At 48.7% G+C, this 15,939-nt stretch overlaps 1 protein-coding gene across 2 annotated transcripts; it reads right to left on the reverse strand.

Moving 5' to 3' along the window:
* Positions 1 to 1,957: 1,957 nt before the first annotated feature.
* On the reverse strand, positions 1,958 to 15,730 carry PIPOX (pipecolic acid and sarcosine oxidase). Of its 2 annotated transcripts, none has more exons than XM_065910289.1 (8): positions 15,518 to 15,730; positions 13,642 to 13,790; positions 5,842 to 6,055; positions 5,376 to 5,558; positions 4,650 to 4,802; positions 4,111 to 4,269; positions 3,449 to 3,524; positions 1,958 to 3,155 (listed from the first exon to the last, which is right to left on the reverse strand). In XM_065910289.1, exons 1-8 carry the CDS (start codon positions 15,629 to 15,631, stop codon positions 3,025 to 3,027), a joined length of 1,179 nt encoding a protein of 392 aa, XP_065766361.1. In that variant the 5' UTR covers positions 15,632 to 15,730; the 3' UTR covers positions 1,958 to 3,024. The 2 variants fall into 2 exon arrangements, 1 of the variants encoding a protein (XP_065766361.1); XR_010659706.1 differs by having other exon boundaries at positions 3,095 to 3,155; positions 4,111 to 4,330.
* Between the last annotated feature and the right edge of the window lie 209 nt (positions 15,731 to 15,939).

A 15,939-nucleotide genomic window follows, 5' to 3' on the forward strand; every position in this document is an offset into this window, starting at 1 on the left:
CCTTCCCCCAGCATTCTCTGTCTTCCCCACTCTGCTGTGTTTTTCCCCCAAAACACTTGTCACCCTCTAATGTACAATACAATTTATTTATCCATATTATTTACATGGGCTTTCCAGGTGGCTCAGTGGTAAAAGAATCCGCCTGCCAATGCAGGAGACGTAAGAGACATGGGTTCGATCCCTGGCTGGGGAAGATCCCCTGGAGAAGGAAATGGCAACCCACTCCCGTATCCTTGCCTAGAACATTCAGTGGACAGAAGAGCCTGGAGGGCTACAATCCATGGAGTCGCAAAGAGTTGGACATGACTCAGCGAGAACACAAGCACGCAAGCATTAGCTACTTGTCTTCTCCTCCTCCTGGGCTGTAAACACCATAGGAGTGAGGTTGTCACAGATTGTTTTACTCATAGATACATCCACCATGCCTAGCACAGTGCATGGCACAGAACAGAAGCTGCAAATATTTGTGTTTTGAATGAATGATCTTATTTGATCCTCACACACTCCTGTAGAGTTGGTCAGTACTATTATCCCCTTTAAAAATTTTTATTTATTATCTTACTTTTGGGTGTGCTGGGTCTTCGTTGCTGTGTGAATGAAGTTGTGGTGAGTGGGGGCTACTCTTTGTTGTGGTGCATGGTGTTCTCCTGACAGTGGTTTCTCTTGTTGCAGAGCGCATGTTCCTGGCACACAGGCTTCAGTAGTTGCAGCACTTGGGTTCTAGAGCACGGGCTTAGGGCTTAGTTGCCTCCATGGCATGCAGAATCTTCCTGGACCAGGGATCAAACCCTTGTCCCCTGCGTTGGCAGGTAGATTCTCATCCACAGGACCACCAGGGAAGTCCCCCACTTTTTAAAATTGTGGTAAAATATACATAACATACAATATACCATATTAACTATTTTTTTAAAGTGTTTATTTGGCTGCATCAGGTCTTAGTTGAGGCATGCAGAATCTTTTAGTTGCAGCATGCAAACTCTTAGTTGTGGCAAGCAGGATCTAGTTCCCTGACCAAGGATCAAAACCAGGGCCCCTGCACTGGGAGCTTGGAGTCTTAGCCACTGGACCAGTAGGGAAGTCCCCCATCTTAACCATGTTAAGTGTACAGTTGAGTGGCATTTAAATATGTTCACGGTCTTATACAACCATCACCATCATCCATCTCCAGAACTTTCTCGTTTTCCCAAACTGAAGCTCTGTGCCCATTAAACAATAACTCCTTATTCCTCTCTCCAGTCCCTGGCAACCACCATTCCACCTTTTGTTTCTGTTAATTTGACTACTTTAAGTAGTTCACAAGCCTCCCAAGAGGTACTAGTCGTAAAGAACCACGTGCCAATGCAGGAGACACAAGAGACGTGGGTTTGATCTCTGGGTTGAGAAGATCCCCTAAAGGAGGGCATGGCAACCCACTCCAGTATTCTTGCGTGGACAATCCCATGGACAGTGGAGCCTGGAGGGCTAAAATCCATAGGGTCGCAAAGAGTCAGACATGACTGAAGCGACTGAGCGTGCACACACACACACACACATAGCTCGCACAAGTGGAATCATACGCTACTTGTCCTTTTATGTCTGGATTATTTTATTCAGCATTATGTCTTCAAGGTTGATCCACAAGATGTAATAGAGTTCCCATTTTACAGATATGATTATCATCCCCTCCTTTACAGAGGCTGTGGTTCAGGGAACCAAGTTGAGCACCCAAAAAGCAGGGTTGGAATGGTGTTGACAGAACTGGCTAGCTTTTATAGTTCCCAGGAGAAATCAGAATTAATCCATGTGCCCAGGCCTATATGGCAATTGAAGAGTACTTTCCTCTGTGTTGTTTTTCCTTTGAGAATATTTTTACTCTTATTCTCATTCCCCACTCCTCCCCGCTCAGGGATTCCTCTGAACATTTCCACCCCACCCAGTGCCAGGTTTTTTTTTTTTTCTCCCCAGAGCACTTTAACTCCTATTCTTTTGGGTCCAAGGGGCCCCTGTCTGGAGATCCTCCTGCTTTGGTTTCATCTGAATGTGCTCAGCCTTGCTTGGGTCTCTGTTTACACCTCTCACCACCCCCACCCACCCTGGGGCAGTTATGAGCCTGTTTCCTTCCAAAGCAATTAGTGCAAGGAGGCCAGCCGACTCGGTGTTAATGCCGTTTCATTAAGTGGGAGCAATCCTAATGATAATAAAATGGCACATTTAACATTCAAACATTGAACAGGGTTTCTGAGCGAGTGTGTCTCTCTCTTCCTTTCTGGTAGAACAGCTCCATCTTCATAAAGACCTGACAATACACCTTAATGAGAGACTGGGGAGCTGAGCGTCTTTATGAGAGGATGAGAACCAGACAAAGAATCCAGAGAAAGAGGGTGCGGTGCGTTGAGGGGATAAAGACCCTAAGGAGTCCTGGGGTAATGGATTCTGTGGTGCTAATTCAGACAATTAAATTCTGTAAGAAATAAGGTCACATGGAAAATAAAGCCCACCACAGGCTTTCATGCAAGGCAGTCATTTACTTATCTGTTTGTGCAACACATTTTTTTTTCAACAAACATTTACTGTGCACCCACGACGAGCCGCATTTTGAGGGGGTTCGTGATAGAGGATGGCTCTAGTTTTATGAAAGGAACTCCAAGGGCATGAATGGTCTACAGACCATCTTGTTTACCCTCCCCTAGGCAACTTTCGTCAGATCTATCCGAAATTCAACAAATTCCCCAGTGAAGAGAATTTTAACAGTTGCTTTGGTCTCCTGAGCTGGTCCTTATGCCCCTTCCTTATTGAGACATCCACCTCCAAGGCCATTGCCACTCTGTGATTATAGAATATCTGATTGAACTGAAGCAAAAAAGTGGTGTGTGATTGGGGAGCTGGCCAGAGAAAGAAGGTACATTCAATCAGCTGGTGTTTACGGGGGACTGAAGAGAGGCAGGAGAAAAGGATAACCTCCCACAGCCACTTTCTTCCTCTTAGATGTCTTTCCCAGCTTTATTTCCAACTCCTGGGCACAGAAGGGAAGCTGCTGGCCAGGGGTCAAAGGTGGGCTTTGCCCAGGCTGGGAAAGCGGCTGATTCGAAAAGGTGTCAAGTCATAGGATGGCGTTAATTTCATGCTTAATTCGTACAGGATCTTCCCCACAACGGGGGACAACTTGAACCCATGCCCTAGGGAAAGGAGAACAGGTGGTCAGGCATCCTCATAGACAGGGGCTGGGCTCCCTGGAAGTCGCCTACATGGTCCCCAGATAGGGCTAACCTTCCCACCGGTCGCACCCCAAAGGCAGAAGTTGCCTCCCACCATGAGCAGCCCTTATTCTCTGATAGCCCTGCTCAGCCCCCTTATACACTCACAATCTGGACTTCGGCCCTTCTCTATCAGCTTAAAGCATGAAAAACACCATTCTGCCTGGCACTGAGGTCAGCTTTAAGGCACCCCATCTTCCCTCGCTCAGGCTCACCAGAGAATCCAGCACCAATGATGATGTTGTTGTACTTTGGGTGTCTATCAAGAACGAAGTGCCCATCGGGGGTGTTCTAGAAAGAAACAATCACACCTGTGTCCTTTGAGGATAGAGGCAGGAAGAAGAGCTGAAGGCTCAGAAGGGAGGAGACTCGGCTGGATTTCTTTCCAGAAAGAATGGGAACAGGACCCAGGCGTGCTTTCTGCATGCCAGTGCCCTGGGGTATGCCTGTCTTTCTCCTTTGTCCATCTGTCTCTTCTCTACAGAGCTATGAACACAGTAGGTGCTCAGTTAATGTATGTAAACTAACTTCAGCCAAGATGCCTCGGGTCCTGGTGACATCTGTCTCTTCTCTTTGTCCCCAAGGCCTGCTCAACTAGAACATCTTGCCAAAAACTCTTTTAGAGTTCTTCTGGGAAGCATAGTGAAGGACTGCCAGACATAAGCCTAGTTTCCTAATGAAAAGGAATATGAATAACCTCTAATGGGCCCTCTCGGGTGGAGGTGAGCCGACCCTCAGAAATGAGCTCATTTGTTTCAAGTCACATTCTATGTCAGGGGTCAGGCGGAGTCTGGCCCAAGCTGCGCAAGGCCGGTCTGCCCCATCACCCTGCTCCCAGGGCCTCGGGAGGGCCTGGCCCAGCTGCTCACATACTTACCGTGTACATGCAGCGCTCCATCACAGCAGGCTCAGGCTGCAGGTCAGGTAAGTGATCTCTGACAAAACTGCTCAGGATGTGGACATCTTGGATGTCTGAGAAAGCTGCCGGGCAGTCCCGCTCCTCGGGATCTGCATTGTTGCCGTGGTGATAGCAGACCTGGCTCCCAATCAGAGCGGTGTGAGCTGGGAGGGCCGGCTTCCTGCACGCCACCCCCAGCCTGGCAGGAGATGGGGGGCAGATTGTACACAGGAGGCACCCCAGCCATCACCCCAGCCTTCCCCAGTCCTGTCAGATGCTTTTTGTTGCCGCACAAGGTTCTAGTTGTCTGTTCCCCCGCTAACCCTCTGTTTGCAAAGGAAGGGCTCCCGTTGCTGGGCCCCAGGACAGCTGAGAGTCTCGTGTGGCATGCTGAATAGTGAAGTTGGTTCCTGCTGCTACTCACTGGGGTCTGAGGGAGCTCATTGAGAGGGAAGTTAGGGTAGCCGCCCTAGATCTGCATGGGCCGCTGTAAGCCTGCTCTGGCCCTCTCCGCTCACCTTCATCAGCCCTGGGTACTCTCTGGAGGGCAGCCCGTAGATGTGGTGAGGAGCCAGGCTGGAGCCCAGGCCCATGAAACAAGGAAAGGCCTGGGACACGCTGTAGCTTCCAGGAACCTTCTCTCTCCAGTAACACACGTTGATCCGCAGGGTCTTGGAGCAGGAAGAGAAAGTGGGAAATGAAAAGGAGAGCATTCTGGGGTCCTGCAGCTCTTTAATATAAGCCCAGATGCCCTGCTCAACTCACCCATCTTTGTTTCACTCAGTACTCGTGTCATTTACATGTTATATTATGTTGTGTGCATGCATGCTAAGTTGTTTCAGTCATGTCCAACTCTCTGCGACCTCATGGAACATAGCCCCCCAGGATTCTCTGTCCATGGGATTTTTCAGGCAAGAATACTGGAGTGGGTTGCCATTTTCTTCCCTAGGGAATCTTCCCGACCCAGGGATCGAACCCACATCTCCTAAGTCTCCTGCATTGGTAGGTTGATTCCTTACTACTGCGCCACCTGGGAAGTCCCAAGGCCTTTATATATATCATTTAATTTAATTCTCTGACAGCCCTAGTCCCCATTTTACAGGTTATAAAATTGAGGTTCAGTGAGGTGAATGAACTTGCCCAAAGTCATCCACTAACAAGTGGCAGGTGGAAGATTCAAGTTCAAGTCCGTCTAGGTTCAACTTTTCTTAAGCGCGACCTCCCAGGCTTCCAGTTCCCCTTACCTGGAGAGGTAGCTCAGCTCCCAAGGGACGGAGGAGCCGGTTGGTCCAAGGACCTGCTGTGATGATCAAGCTCTTGGCTTGGTAGCTACTGGAGGTAGTTTTCACCGTGACTGGTAGCCCTGGTTTTATCTCCACTACCTTCTCTCCATCATGCACTATGCCACCTAGCTGTCGAATTGCATCCTGAAAGGGCAGGAACAGGGAAGGAAGAATCAGTTTTATATGTGGCTCACTCTCATGGACAAAGAATCCTTCACTGAGAGCAGGAAAGGGAGGGCAGACTCTAGACCTCCACACTCATATTGTCCAGGTCTAATAGGGTATCTAAAATCGCCCTGCCCCCACAGTTAAGACTAGAACCAGCTGGGCAAAGGCTCTCATCCAGCCGGGGGTCAGGGGATGGCTGATGGGGACCCAGGATGCCCCAAGCAGGAGCTGCGTGGCCCCTAGCGATGCACCATGTCACCTGGAGGGCTCTGAGCGCCTTGTCGGCATAGAGAACTCCTCCGGACGCCTCCAAGAGCCCCACTTCTCCCCTGGCCAACCGAATATTGGGGAAACGTTGCTTCAGTTCCTCAGATGAAAGACACTGGTGCTCCACTCCCTGCCTCGACAAAGTAGCCTGAATTATCTTTAATTCTGGATTCTCCTTCATTCCCAGCAGCAGTAGTCCAGTCTGCCTGTTAAAAGGAAAAAAAAACCCCTATGTGAGAGTTTGTGTCTGGGCCCTTCCTTCTCTGTCATTCTTCAGCAAGGGTCCGGGGCCAGGCATCAAGGGAAGTCCTGGCCTCACATTCAGAAAACAGGCAGAGACATCTCTGTTCTGTTGTAAGAGTCCCAGTGTTGTTGAGCTGGTATCCAGCCCATCCCTCAGTCTGCCCTTGGCTGTCACTATTGGTTTGCTTGTCCCTCCATCTTCCCTCCTCAAGATCCACCCTGCCCTTGAGAACAGAGATCCTAAGTCCTCTTTTATCGCCACACCTAGAAAGTGGCAAAGCTTGAAAGAATTTGATAAGATTTCTTCCCCTCCCTCCAGTTCCCTGACCCTACTCACTGTTTTGATCTCTGTTCTTCAGAGGTCAAGGGGACAACCGAGGATGAGATGATTGGATGGCATCACCGACTCAATGGACTTGAGTTTGAGCAAGCTCTGGGAGATGGTGAGGGACAGGGAAGCCTGGTGTGCTGCAGTCCATGGGGTCGCAGAGAGTCAGTCACAGCTTAGCAACTGAACAACAACTTTCTCTCTTTTCCCTCCCCCAACCCCTTGCTGCTTCTTTTCCCCGTCCCTTTTCTGTGATGGATCATGGTGGGTTTTTTTTTTTTTTTTATTATTATTTTTTTTGGCGGATCATGTTTTATCCCTTCCTGTGTGTCTATCTCTTGGTTCCTTCTCAAGCTGCTTATTTTGTGGAAAGGGTCCTAAGTTGGGAGTTCTGACTCCAGGTCCGGTCCTGGCATCCTCTCTGTGACCTTGCTCTGATTGCTCGCTGAGCCAACCCCCAGATTCCTCCTCTGTAATGCATGACTGTTGGACTATCGGAGGTTTCACATCAGAGAGGGTGTAGAAATGGCCTGGATCATTGTTCTTTTTTTTTTTGGCTTGTCACAATACCTGGGAGTTGCCACTCACATTTGGTGGGCAGGGGCCAGGGATATTAAACCTGGAATGTTCAGGAAAATCCCATCCAAATGCGAATAGTGCCCTCATGCAGAAACCCCCATAGATAGCCTCTTAGGACTCCAGGAATCAATTCTGTGATTCAGTGATTTTGTTTCTCCCTGTACATCCCTGTATGCTTCTTACTCTGAGTGAAAGCCGTTTCTGTTTAATGCTTTCCACCTCTATGTCACCAGAGATCAGAGCTGCCTTTTTGTGGGAACTGATAAAAACAATAGAAGGGTCACTTTGGCCCTTGGGACCACTCCTATAGTCCCTCTCAGTCCCAGCAGCCACAATGACAAGCATCAGCCTGACACATCCCCCAGGTACTGTATATAAAGCTCGTAATAGCCTATAATGGAGTCTCATGGATATTACATGCTTCCAAATCCCACATTATCTGGTTGGGGGGATTAAAGAGAAGATTGGGAGGGGGTAGGGACACAGCGGGCCCTGGGGCTGGTGTCAGTACACAGAGCCTCGCAGCGTGCCCAATCCATTTGCCATGGCCCCCGCCTACTCAGCATCCACCACTGATGAGAAAGCGCTGAGCGCCTTTGCCTCTTCAAAGCTCGGCAGAGGAAAGATACTGTAGAAATCCCCACCTGTCAGCAGGCAGTCCTTTTCCTGTGGCCCCAGAAGGACTTGAGATTGGGTTTCAGGTAATGAAAACTCACCTAGTAAACTCCTTGGTCAACAAGAAAAGGAAGTCACCCAAGCATACGTTCTTGAGCCCTTTGTACCCCGTGAGGTTGTGGCTGGCTACAATTCTGCTTAAGTCCTGGCTTCATTCTCTCCTGAGCAGTCATAATATCAGATCCCTGACCCGGAAATTCCCGAGCAGCATATGTTAACCTCTGCCTGCAACGTAGCAGCCTTGGTCTCTCGTATACTCTGAGATTTACCTTTCCTTTATTCTACCCTCCTCTTCTTCCTCCCTTCTTGCCTTCCTTTCTTCTTTCCTTCCTTCCTTCCTTGAAATAAGAACTCCTCTTACAGGAATGTACTGCACGGAGGAAATGAACTCATGCCAAGACAACGGGCAAATCTGTCAAATTATGAAATGCTGAGTGATGTTCTAATTCCCAAGCCGTCCTGTGGTGGCTGAAGCGGGAGCACCCCATTCCTAGGAGTAATCAGCGCACTGATTCTGCCGGTGAATGTAATTGTGCCGATTGTAATCATTTTGCTCCAGCTCTCTGCCCCTGTGGCATTTATTTCTTAGCTCAGATATTGATCTAACAGTGGGAAATTTTCCGTCTGAATTTGTGGTGCCGGACCCTCCCCTAGTCCAAAGATGCGTTTGGGAAATTCTCATTTTCCGTGGATCACAGCTGAGCTATTTGGCCCGAGGGAAACCATGCACTGCTGGAGAAATGCCTTGGATTGGAGAGAGATTTTTTGACCATTATGAGCAAATCGGAAATAAATGTAAAACACTGCCTGGAAATGCAAAGGCCTGTCATTATGGGAGATAGGTGAGAGTCTCCTGTGGGAAATGTTTAGAGAATTGGAAATCAGTCAATCAAAACCAGGATTGGAGAACGGGCTTTTTCTCCCCCAATATGAAGATAGATGACTTCCACGGCCAGATTGAAAATCATTTAAGTGCTTATTTTCTTAATGGCTTTTCCTAGATCCCAATAAACAGTCTGCTCATTCTGCATCCATTTCTCACCCCCATGCTCTGGGCCTCCCTTTCCTCTTTTTCTGCTCAGATCCCGGCTACCAAGTTTGGGGAGGAAGAGGGTGAGAAGGGACAATGATTTCACAGGCAAAAAAAAAAAAAAAAAAAAGACCAGAAAATGAGTAGCCAGGGCTGGTCTAGAAAGACGGCACCTTGAAGTGAGGCTGGGTGCAGGGAACCCTGAAAACAGTTCCGCTCCTAAGTCGCAGGACACCATCAACTGAGTGCTGAGAATTTGGTGCTAAACTGTGCCTTCCTCCCAACCCTAGCTGGATCCAGTGCTAGGAAGAGATTCCTCCCAGCAGCCTTGTTGTCTTCTGTGTGTGTGTGTGTGTTAGTTGCTCAATCATGTCTGAATCTTTGTGACTCCATGGACTGTGACCTGCCAGGATCTGCCCATGGAATTCTCCAGGCAAGAACACTGGAGTAGGTAGTCATTCCCTTCTCCAGGGGATCTTCCTGACCCAGGGATCAAACCTGGGTCTCCCCCATTGCAGACAGATTCTTTACTGTTTGAGACACCAGCGAAGCCCTTGACTTCTCTGTGGCCCTATTAAAGCCTTAGACGTGATGGAGGGAGTTGGTGATGAGGGATTTTTACCAGTTACTACAATAGGACAGGAGGCAGGATGGAGCTGGGAGGAAATGGGAGGGGCAGATAGCTCTCCCTGCTTCTGCCATCTCCCATTCCAAGCTCCCGCTTCCCCCTCTCCGGGTGAAAAGTGCCAGGCAAGCCAGCTCTGAGAGTCACCTTGGGGAAGGGACTCCGATAGGACTTGGTAATAGCTGCTGTCTTTGTTGGTTTTCGAGGAGCTCCTGGTGTTTCATCTTCAGCTCAGTGGGCTGAGGTGGAATTGGTTAACAAAGACTGCTCCAGGGAGGGGATGTGGCTGACAAGCCAGACACTTCGCAGACACAGGAAGCCGCAGCTGCGGAGGGGGCCACCAGGTTCTGCCAGCAGCTGTACTGCCTACGGCTGTGATCTTGTCTGATATTGTCAGCTAAGCAGGGGCAACCCGGGTCAGGAGCTAGATAGTAGGACTCAAAGGGAGAAGGCGGGGGCAGGAAAGAGATGGGCCACAGAGCTGGGATTTGCTCTGGGTATCAGCATCCTGGCTGTACACATCACAAAAGACTCAGACCTTGTGATCTGACACATGTGTCATTGTCTGTTCCTGGAATATATGCAAATATCCGGAGCCCACCCATGTTCAGTATGCCGCTGTCACTCGAAGCAGCAGAACAGAATGAGAAGAATTGGACAACCACCTTAACTATCAACTCCTGAAGGCATTTTTTTTTTAATCATCAAATATCATTAAGTAAATATGTTTGTATCTATCAGTTCAATTATGATATTGTGCTGGTTCTTCAAGAAGAGCTTAGGAGAATAAGAACCACACAGCTGATGAATCATTTAGAAAATCAGAATTAGGAACAAAAGCTCAAGGAATTGGAATAGGAAGTATGTGTTCCGTGGCTCCGAGTAAAAGAACTAAATAAACTAGACTGCCTGAGTAAATTAGGTTGGCCATAAGGAAGGAATTGTTAATAATAACAACACAATAATAAAACCTAGAACTTTAAAGATTTTTCAAAGAACATTCACTTTACTCTTCATTTTCTGTTAAGTGGGGCTTCAAAGCATAGGGAGAGTCTTTCTGGGGGGAAAGCGGGGCGATAGTCTTTTAAGAGGGGCTAGGATATGTCCTGGGCCTGATACGTGGCTCACTGGTAAAGAATCTGCCTGCCAATGCAGGAGACCCAGGTTCGATCCCTGGGTCAGGAAGATCCCCTGGAGAAGGAACTGGCAACCTACTCCAATACTCTTGCCTGGAAAATCCCATGGACAGAGCAACCTAATGGGCTACAGTCTGTGGGGTCACAAAGAGTCAGACACGTCTGAGGAACTGAGCACATGCACACACACATAGCAGGCTTCTGACCTGGGATAATTGAGGCACAAACTTGTATGGAGACAAGAAATGGACAAGGGAACCAGTCTGTGGTATTTCCTAAATCAATCAACCTATCAATTCAGTCGCTCAGTCTGACTCTTTGTGACCCTATGGACTGCAGTATAACAGGCTTCCTTTCAACTCCCTGAGCTTCCTCAAACACTTATCCTTTGAGTCGGTGATGCCACCCAACCATCTCATCCTCTGTCACCCCCTAAATCAGGAGCCAGCAAGATATGACCCAGAGGCTGTATCATGTCTGCCACCTGTTTTTGCCTGTCCCACAGCCAAGTTGGTTTTTATGTTTTTCAATGGTTGATGAAAAGCAAAAGAATATTTCATGAGATGAAAATTATGTGAAGTTTCAGTGTCCATAAATAAAGTTTTATTGGAACCCAGTCATGGCCATTTGTTTTCATTTTATGGTGGCTCAGATGGTAGAGAATCAGCCTGAAATGTGGGAAACCCGGGTTCGATCCTGGATCGGGAAGATCCCCTGGAGAAGGGAATGGCAACCCACTCCGGTATTCTTGCCTGGAGAATTTCACGGACAGAGGAGCCTGGCAGACTATGTGGGGTCACAAAGAGTCGGAAAGCTCTTAGTGACTTTCATTTTAACTTTATTCGTGGCTGCTTTCACAATGGCAGAGTTGAGTAACTGGCAGAATTGAATTGCTGCAACAGAGACCATATGGCCTGCAATGCCTGTAAAACTTACTATATGGCCATTCACAGAAAGTTTGCCAAACTCTGCTCTAGACTAAAAGCTGAGTAATTCTGTGAATTGCACTACTGGTTAAGATCTTGACTGGTCAGTAGCAACCTTCTCATAACTTTGTGGGGAGAATTAAACGAGTTAACATGGATCAAGTACTTTTAGAACAACCTTAGTTTCCTTTTTATTTTTTTCTGGTTAAACAGCATGCAAGATCTTCCCTGATGAGGAATCAAATCTGTGTCCCCTGCATTGGGAGTGCACAGAGTCTTAGCCATTGGACCCCCAGGGAAGTTCCAGCTTCTTATCATAAGTACTAAAACATGCAGTGATGATGATGATGATGGTGATTTGTCAGGTACCATTCTAAACCCTTTACATACTTATCCTCACAACAGACCCAGGAAATAGATATTATTACCCCTATTTTGCAGATAAGAAAACTGAGTCTCACAGGGTTAGACAGCTTGCTCCAAACCGCGCAGCTAAATATGTCAGAGTGAGCTGATATCTAGAGCCAGGCCTACCTTATTCCAAAGCCCTTCCAAATTCCTGCCTTCCTGCCAAAGAGAAGGATTGTGAGATCATGAGTCTCCTATCCAAGGGTCCCTTTCCCTCTCTCCAGCAGCCCTTCCCCTTGACGTCCATGCTTCCTGCAATCCCATCTGCCTCTTCCTGCATTTCTTCCCCCCTTGCTCAATGGAGATAGGATGCAGCTGACCCAGAATAACTGGAAGGAAATGCCATATGTTCAAAGGTGCTAGGCATAGTGCCAAGTATTTCATAAGGGTCTCCTTTAATCTTCACAAAGCCCTAGAAGAGAAAATGAGGTGCAGAGAGGTACAGAAACTTTTCCAAGGTCACACAGCTGGTAAGAAGTAGAGCACAAAGTCAAATTCAAGCCTGTCTGACTCCAAAGTTGTCTCCCCTCTGAAAGATTCCACTTTCCAAACATCTCTCAGTTGCCTCCTTGTCTTCTGGGATGAAGTGTGCCCTCCAAGGCCTCAGCAGGTCTTTCAGCATAAGATACTCAGCAGTATTCACAGATGGCTGACAGAGAGGGGGGTCCCTTTGCCAGGCCACCCCTCAGCAAGACATGCTCCTTTATTTGGGTGCTGGGTGCATTAGCTGCCTCTGGAATCAATCTGTAATTAGCTGCCCTAGCTGTATTTGCATAATGGATTTCACTTTGTTCTTAAGTTAATGGTGTTTTTGCAACAGAACAGTAACCTCTTGGTTCCTGGCCATTAAAATAACTGCCACCCTGTAGGGTAGAGCAGTGGTTCTGCAGGAAGTTCAGTTAAGAGCCATAGAGAAGGTGGGAGGATGATGCGATGGGTGGTAAAACTTCTCTTTGCCTCCTGGGTTGTCTGCCTTCTTCCCCATGAGTATCTGAAAGGTCGTGGTTGGGGGCGTGGATCTTAAGGGTCAGATAAGACATGGGAGCAACAGGGAAATAGCTGCAGGCTCCCTCCCTGGCAAGCAGTGCAGCCTGAGGAGCTCCCATTTGTTCCCATGGGAGGAGGTATGCAGAGAAAAGTGAAATGGATTTATATGGGTTGTTCTGGGGGTGAGGACCCAGCATGAAGGGTTGTGATACTAGTCGGAATATAAAGAATCAAGCAAAGGGACTTCCCTGGTGGTCCAGCGGTTGAGAATCTGCCTTGCAATCCCGGGGACACGAGTTCAATCCCTGGTTGGGGAACTAAGATCCCACATGCCAGGGAGCAACTAAATCCATGCACCACAACGGCTGAGCCTGCATGCCTCAACTAGAGAGTCCACGTGCCGCAACGAGCAACGCAAGATCCCGTATGATGAAACTAAGACCCAACACAGCCGAATAAATCATTAGTTCTTTAATTAAAAACAATGAAGCAGAGTTCTCTATTTCAATCCCTGCCCCGACAGAGTTTCTGTCAGCTCCATGGAAATGTAGATACACACTCTAGCTCTGGGCATCTGCCCAATGTTTTTCCAGCAGCTTTCCCCAAACAACCTCTGCAAGCCTTGGACACATGGTCTGAACCCAGCCCTGGAACTCGGAGCCTGGCCGGAGCCAGTTGGACTTGTGGGGTGATCATGATGACAGCAAGCAGAATGCTTCCATGTGTCCAACACCTCCAAGACCCTGTGTGTCCCTTGTTGCACACCAAAAGTGTTCCTGGGACCACTCCCTCTCATGGTAAAAGCACCCCCAGGTGCCAAGCCCCAGGGTTCAAAGAATTCTCCACCAACCCCACCTGTATAATTGGGTTCCCGCCTCATGCTCCAGCTGGGCCCATATGGGGTAACACTCAGCCATCATCTGGGTGTAGAAATCTTCCGGGTACGCCCTTCGGATGATCCGGCTCTGCCCATGGGAGCTTCCTCGGGAATGCGGGAGAAAGAACTGGAGATGGAGAACAAGAGACAGCTGCAGCTGACACCCCTCCCCTTTAGGAGTCAGCTTATCCTGTACTGTCAACGAGGAGCACTTATTCTTCAAATATTTCTGTACAGTCTCCCTTTATGGCCAAGTATTGACTTGGCTTCAGAAGAGAAGTTCTTCAGTAGCTCTAACTCATGCCTCCTTTTTGCTAACATCATTCACATCCCAAAGTCCCTCTCTGAGTTAGTCTTCAGGCATCCTGTTGGAACCTCCATTTAGACTCCTGGAAAAGTAGAATTAGAAAGACGCTTCGAGATCTTTCTAGCCTAGGCTCCTCATTTTGTGGACAAGGAAACTGATTCTGACTCTTTCTCTGTAGTTCAGATTGCTCAGGACAAGGGATCTGTCTTGGGATTTAACAAGAGATGGAGTGTTTCCTGCGAGGTTGGACAAGGAATCCCTCAGGCTTTGAGAAAACTGATCAAGAAATGAAAAAGGCTTCCAACCAATCCAGCTCATTACCAAGAAGAGTAAACCAAAAGCAGCCTGGATAGATGCAGGTAGAATGGGAGGGTAGAAGCCTTGGGAACGTGGGCTGGGTGGACCTGTTAGGGGGAGCACACGGATTGAAACTGCCCACCTTGGCCAGGCACCATAGTAACCATTTGCATGAGTTGTTTTATGACAGGAGGTCCTGATAAGGAATACGGAACTAATAAGCCACCACCAACCGGAAGAGTTCGGGAAAGGTCAAAAGGAGACAATGAGTGTCCGTTTACTTCCCAGAATCCCTCTCGCTAGCATCCACCTTGGCTGAGCGATTCGTGCGCCACCAGGAAAGACTCTGAATTAGAATGATTGGCCAAAGACCACCCAGAAATTAATCCCATCACCATAAAACCCAAGACTGGGAGCCACGCGGCAGAGCAGTTCTCCTGGGTTCCCTCACCCTCCTGCTCTCCATCCGGGTGCCCTTCCCAATAAAATCTCTTGCTTTGTCAGCACATGTTGTCTCCTCGGACAATTCTTTTCCGAGTGTTAGACAAGAGCCCGCTCTTTGGGCCCTCTAGGTGGCCTCCCCCTTCCTACAACAGACCTGCCCTGGGAAGGACCCTGTGGATATACAGGGCCTACCCACATGTGCAGTGGCCAGTAGATTGCACTTCGTGGAGTCAGTTTTCTATAAGGAAAAAAACAAATCCAAGTCTCATTCCCTGTGTATCAAACAAGGAGACTGCTATTATCCAGAGGTGACAGAAGAAAACAGAAGCCTCTGCTTCTGCCAGAAATATGCCAGGATGAATCCTACCTCTTAGGCGGGCTAATCAGCCGTAGACTCCAGGCAGAATTACCTGTACTTAAGGTTACGCAAAGAAGGACTGATTACTTTTCTGGGTCAGAGCAGCCATTTTGGCACAGAGGATCCTAGGTAGGTAGAAGGTAGCGAATGGGGCCTGGGACACTTCTTGGCCAAGGACAGGATCTGGGAGGCAGCAAAAGGAGGAAATGTGCCTAGAAACCCAAAGCAGGTCTTAAGGAGGGTGGAACTGTCTTTGCATTGTCATGAAACACACCAGACAGCTAAGCTTCACACTGCACAGAATTTGTAATGACCAGGCCCTTTGATTTGTGATGATCAGGTCCTCAACCCCACTGCCTGCTGGCTCCAGAAAAACCCTCTAGGGGTTTGGGGAGGGGGGGAGAAAGGGACCGTCCCTGAGGTCAGGGGTGCAGAGGGGACACAGTACCTGCTCCAGCAGAAGGACTTTCTTGCTGTGTTTGGCCAGGTGGTATGCTGTGAAGCAGCCCTGGATGCCTGCCCCGATCACAATGGCGTCATAGAGCTCCCTCTGAGCAGCCATCCTGCCTGCTGAATTAGCTCTACAGCCTCAGAGACCACAGAGACCTCAGAGACCAGAGAGGGCCGGCGGAGGCAGGCTCCAGCCCCAAGGAGGAGGAGTAAAGCAAAGTCCAACCTGGTCAGCATTCCCACAATCCCCTGGACCCTGGCCTTCGCCCCGCTCCTCCCAACCCCCAAAGCCTGGCACCGGGCTCAGCCCCCACCTCCCCTGCAAAGCAGAGCTGGGGAGTCTAATTTGTGAGGTTTAGCCCGGCTCAGCTGCCAGCCTCACCCCTTGCATCCCTCTAGCTTTCTATTCTTGGCTCAATT

The sequence above is a fragment of the Muntiacus reevesi genome, chromosome 18, assembly GCF_963930625.1.
Source record: "Muntiacus reevesi chromosome 18, mMunRee1.1, whole genome shotgun sequence".
Lineage (NCBI taxonomy): Eukaryota > Metazoa > Chordata > Mammalia > Artiodactyla > Cervidae > Muntiacus > Muntiacus reevesi.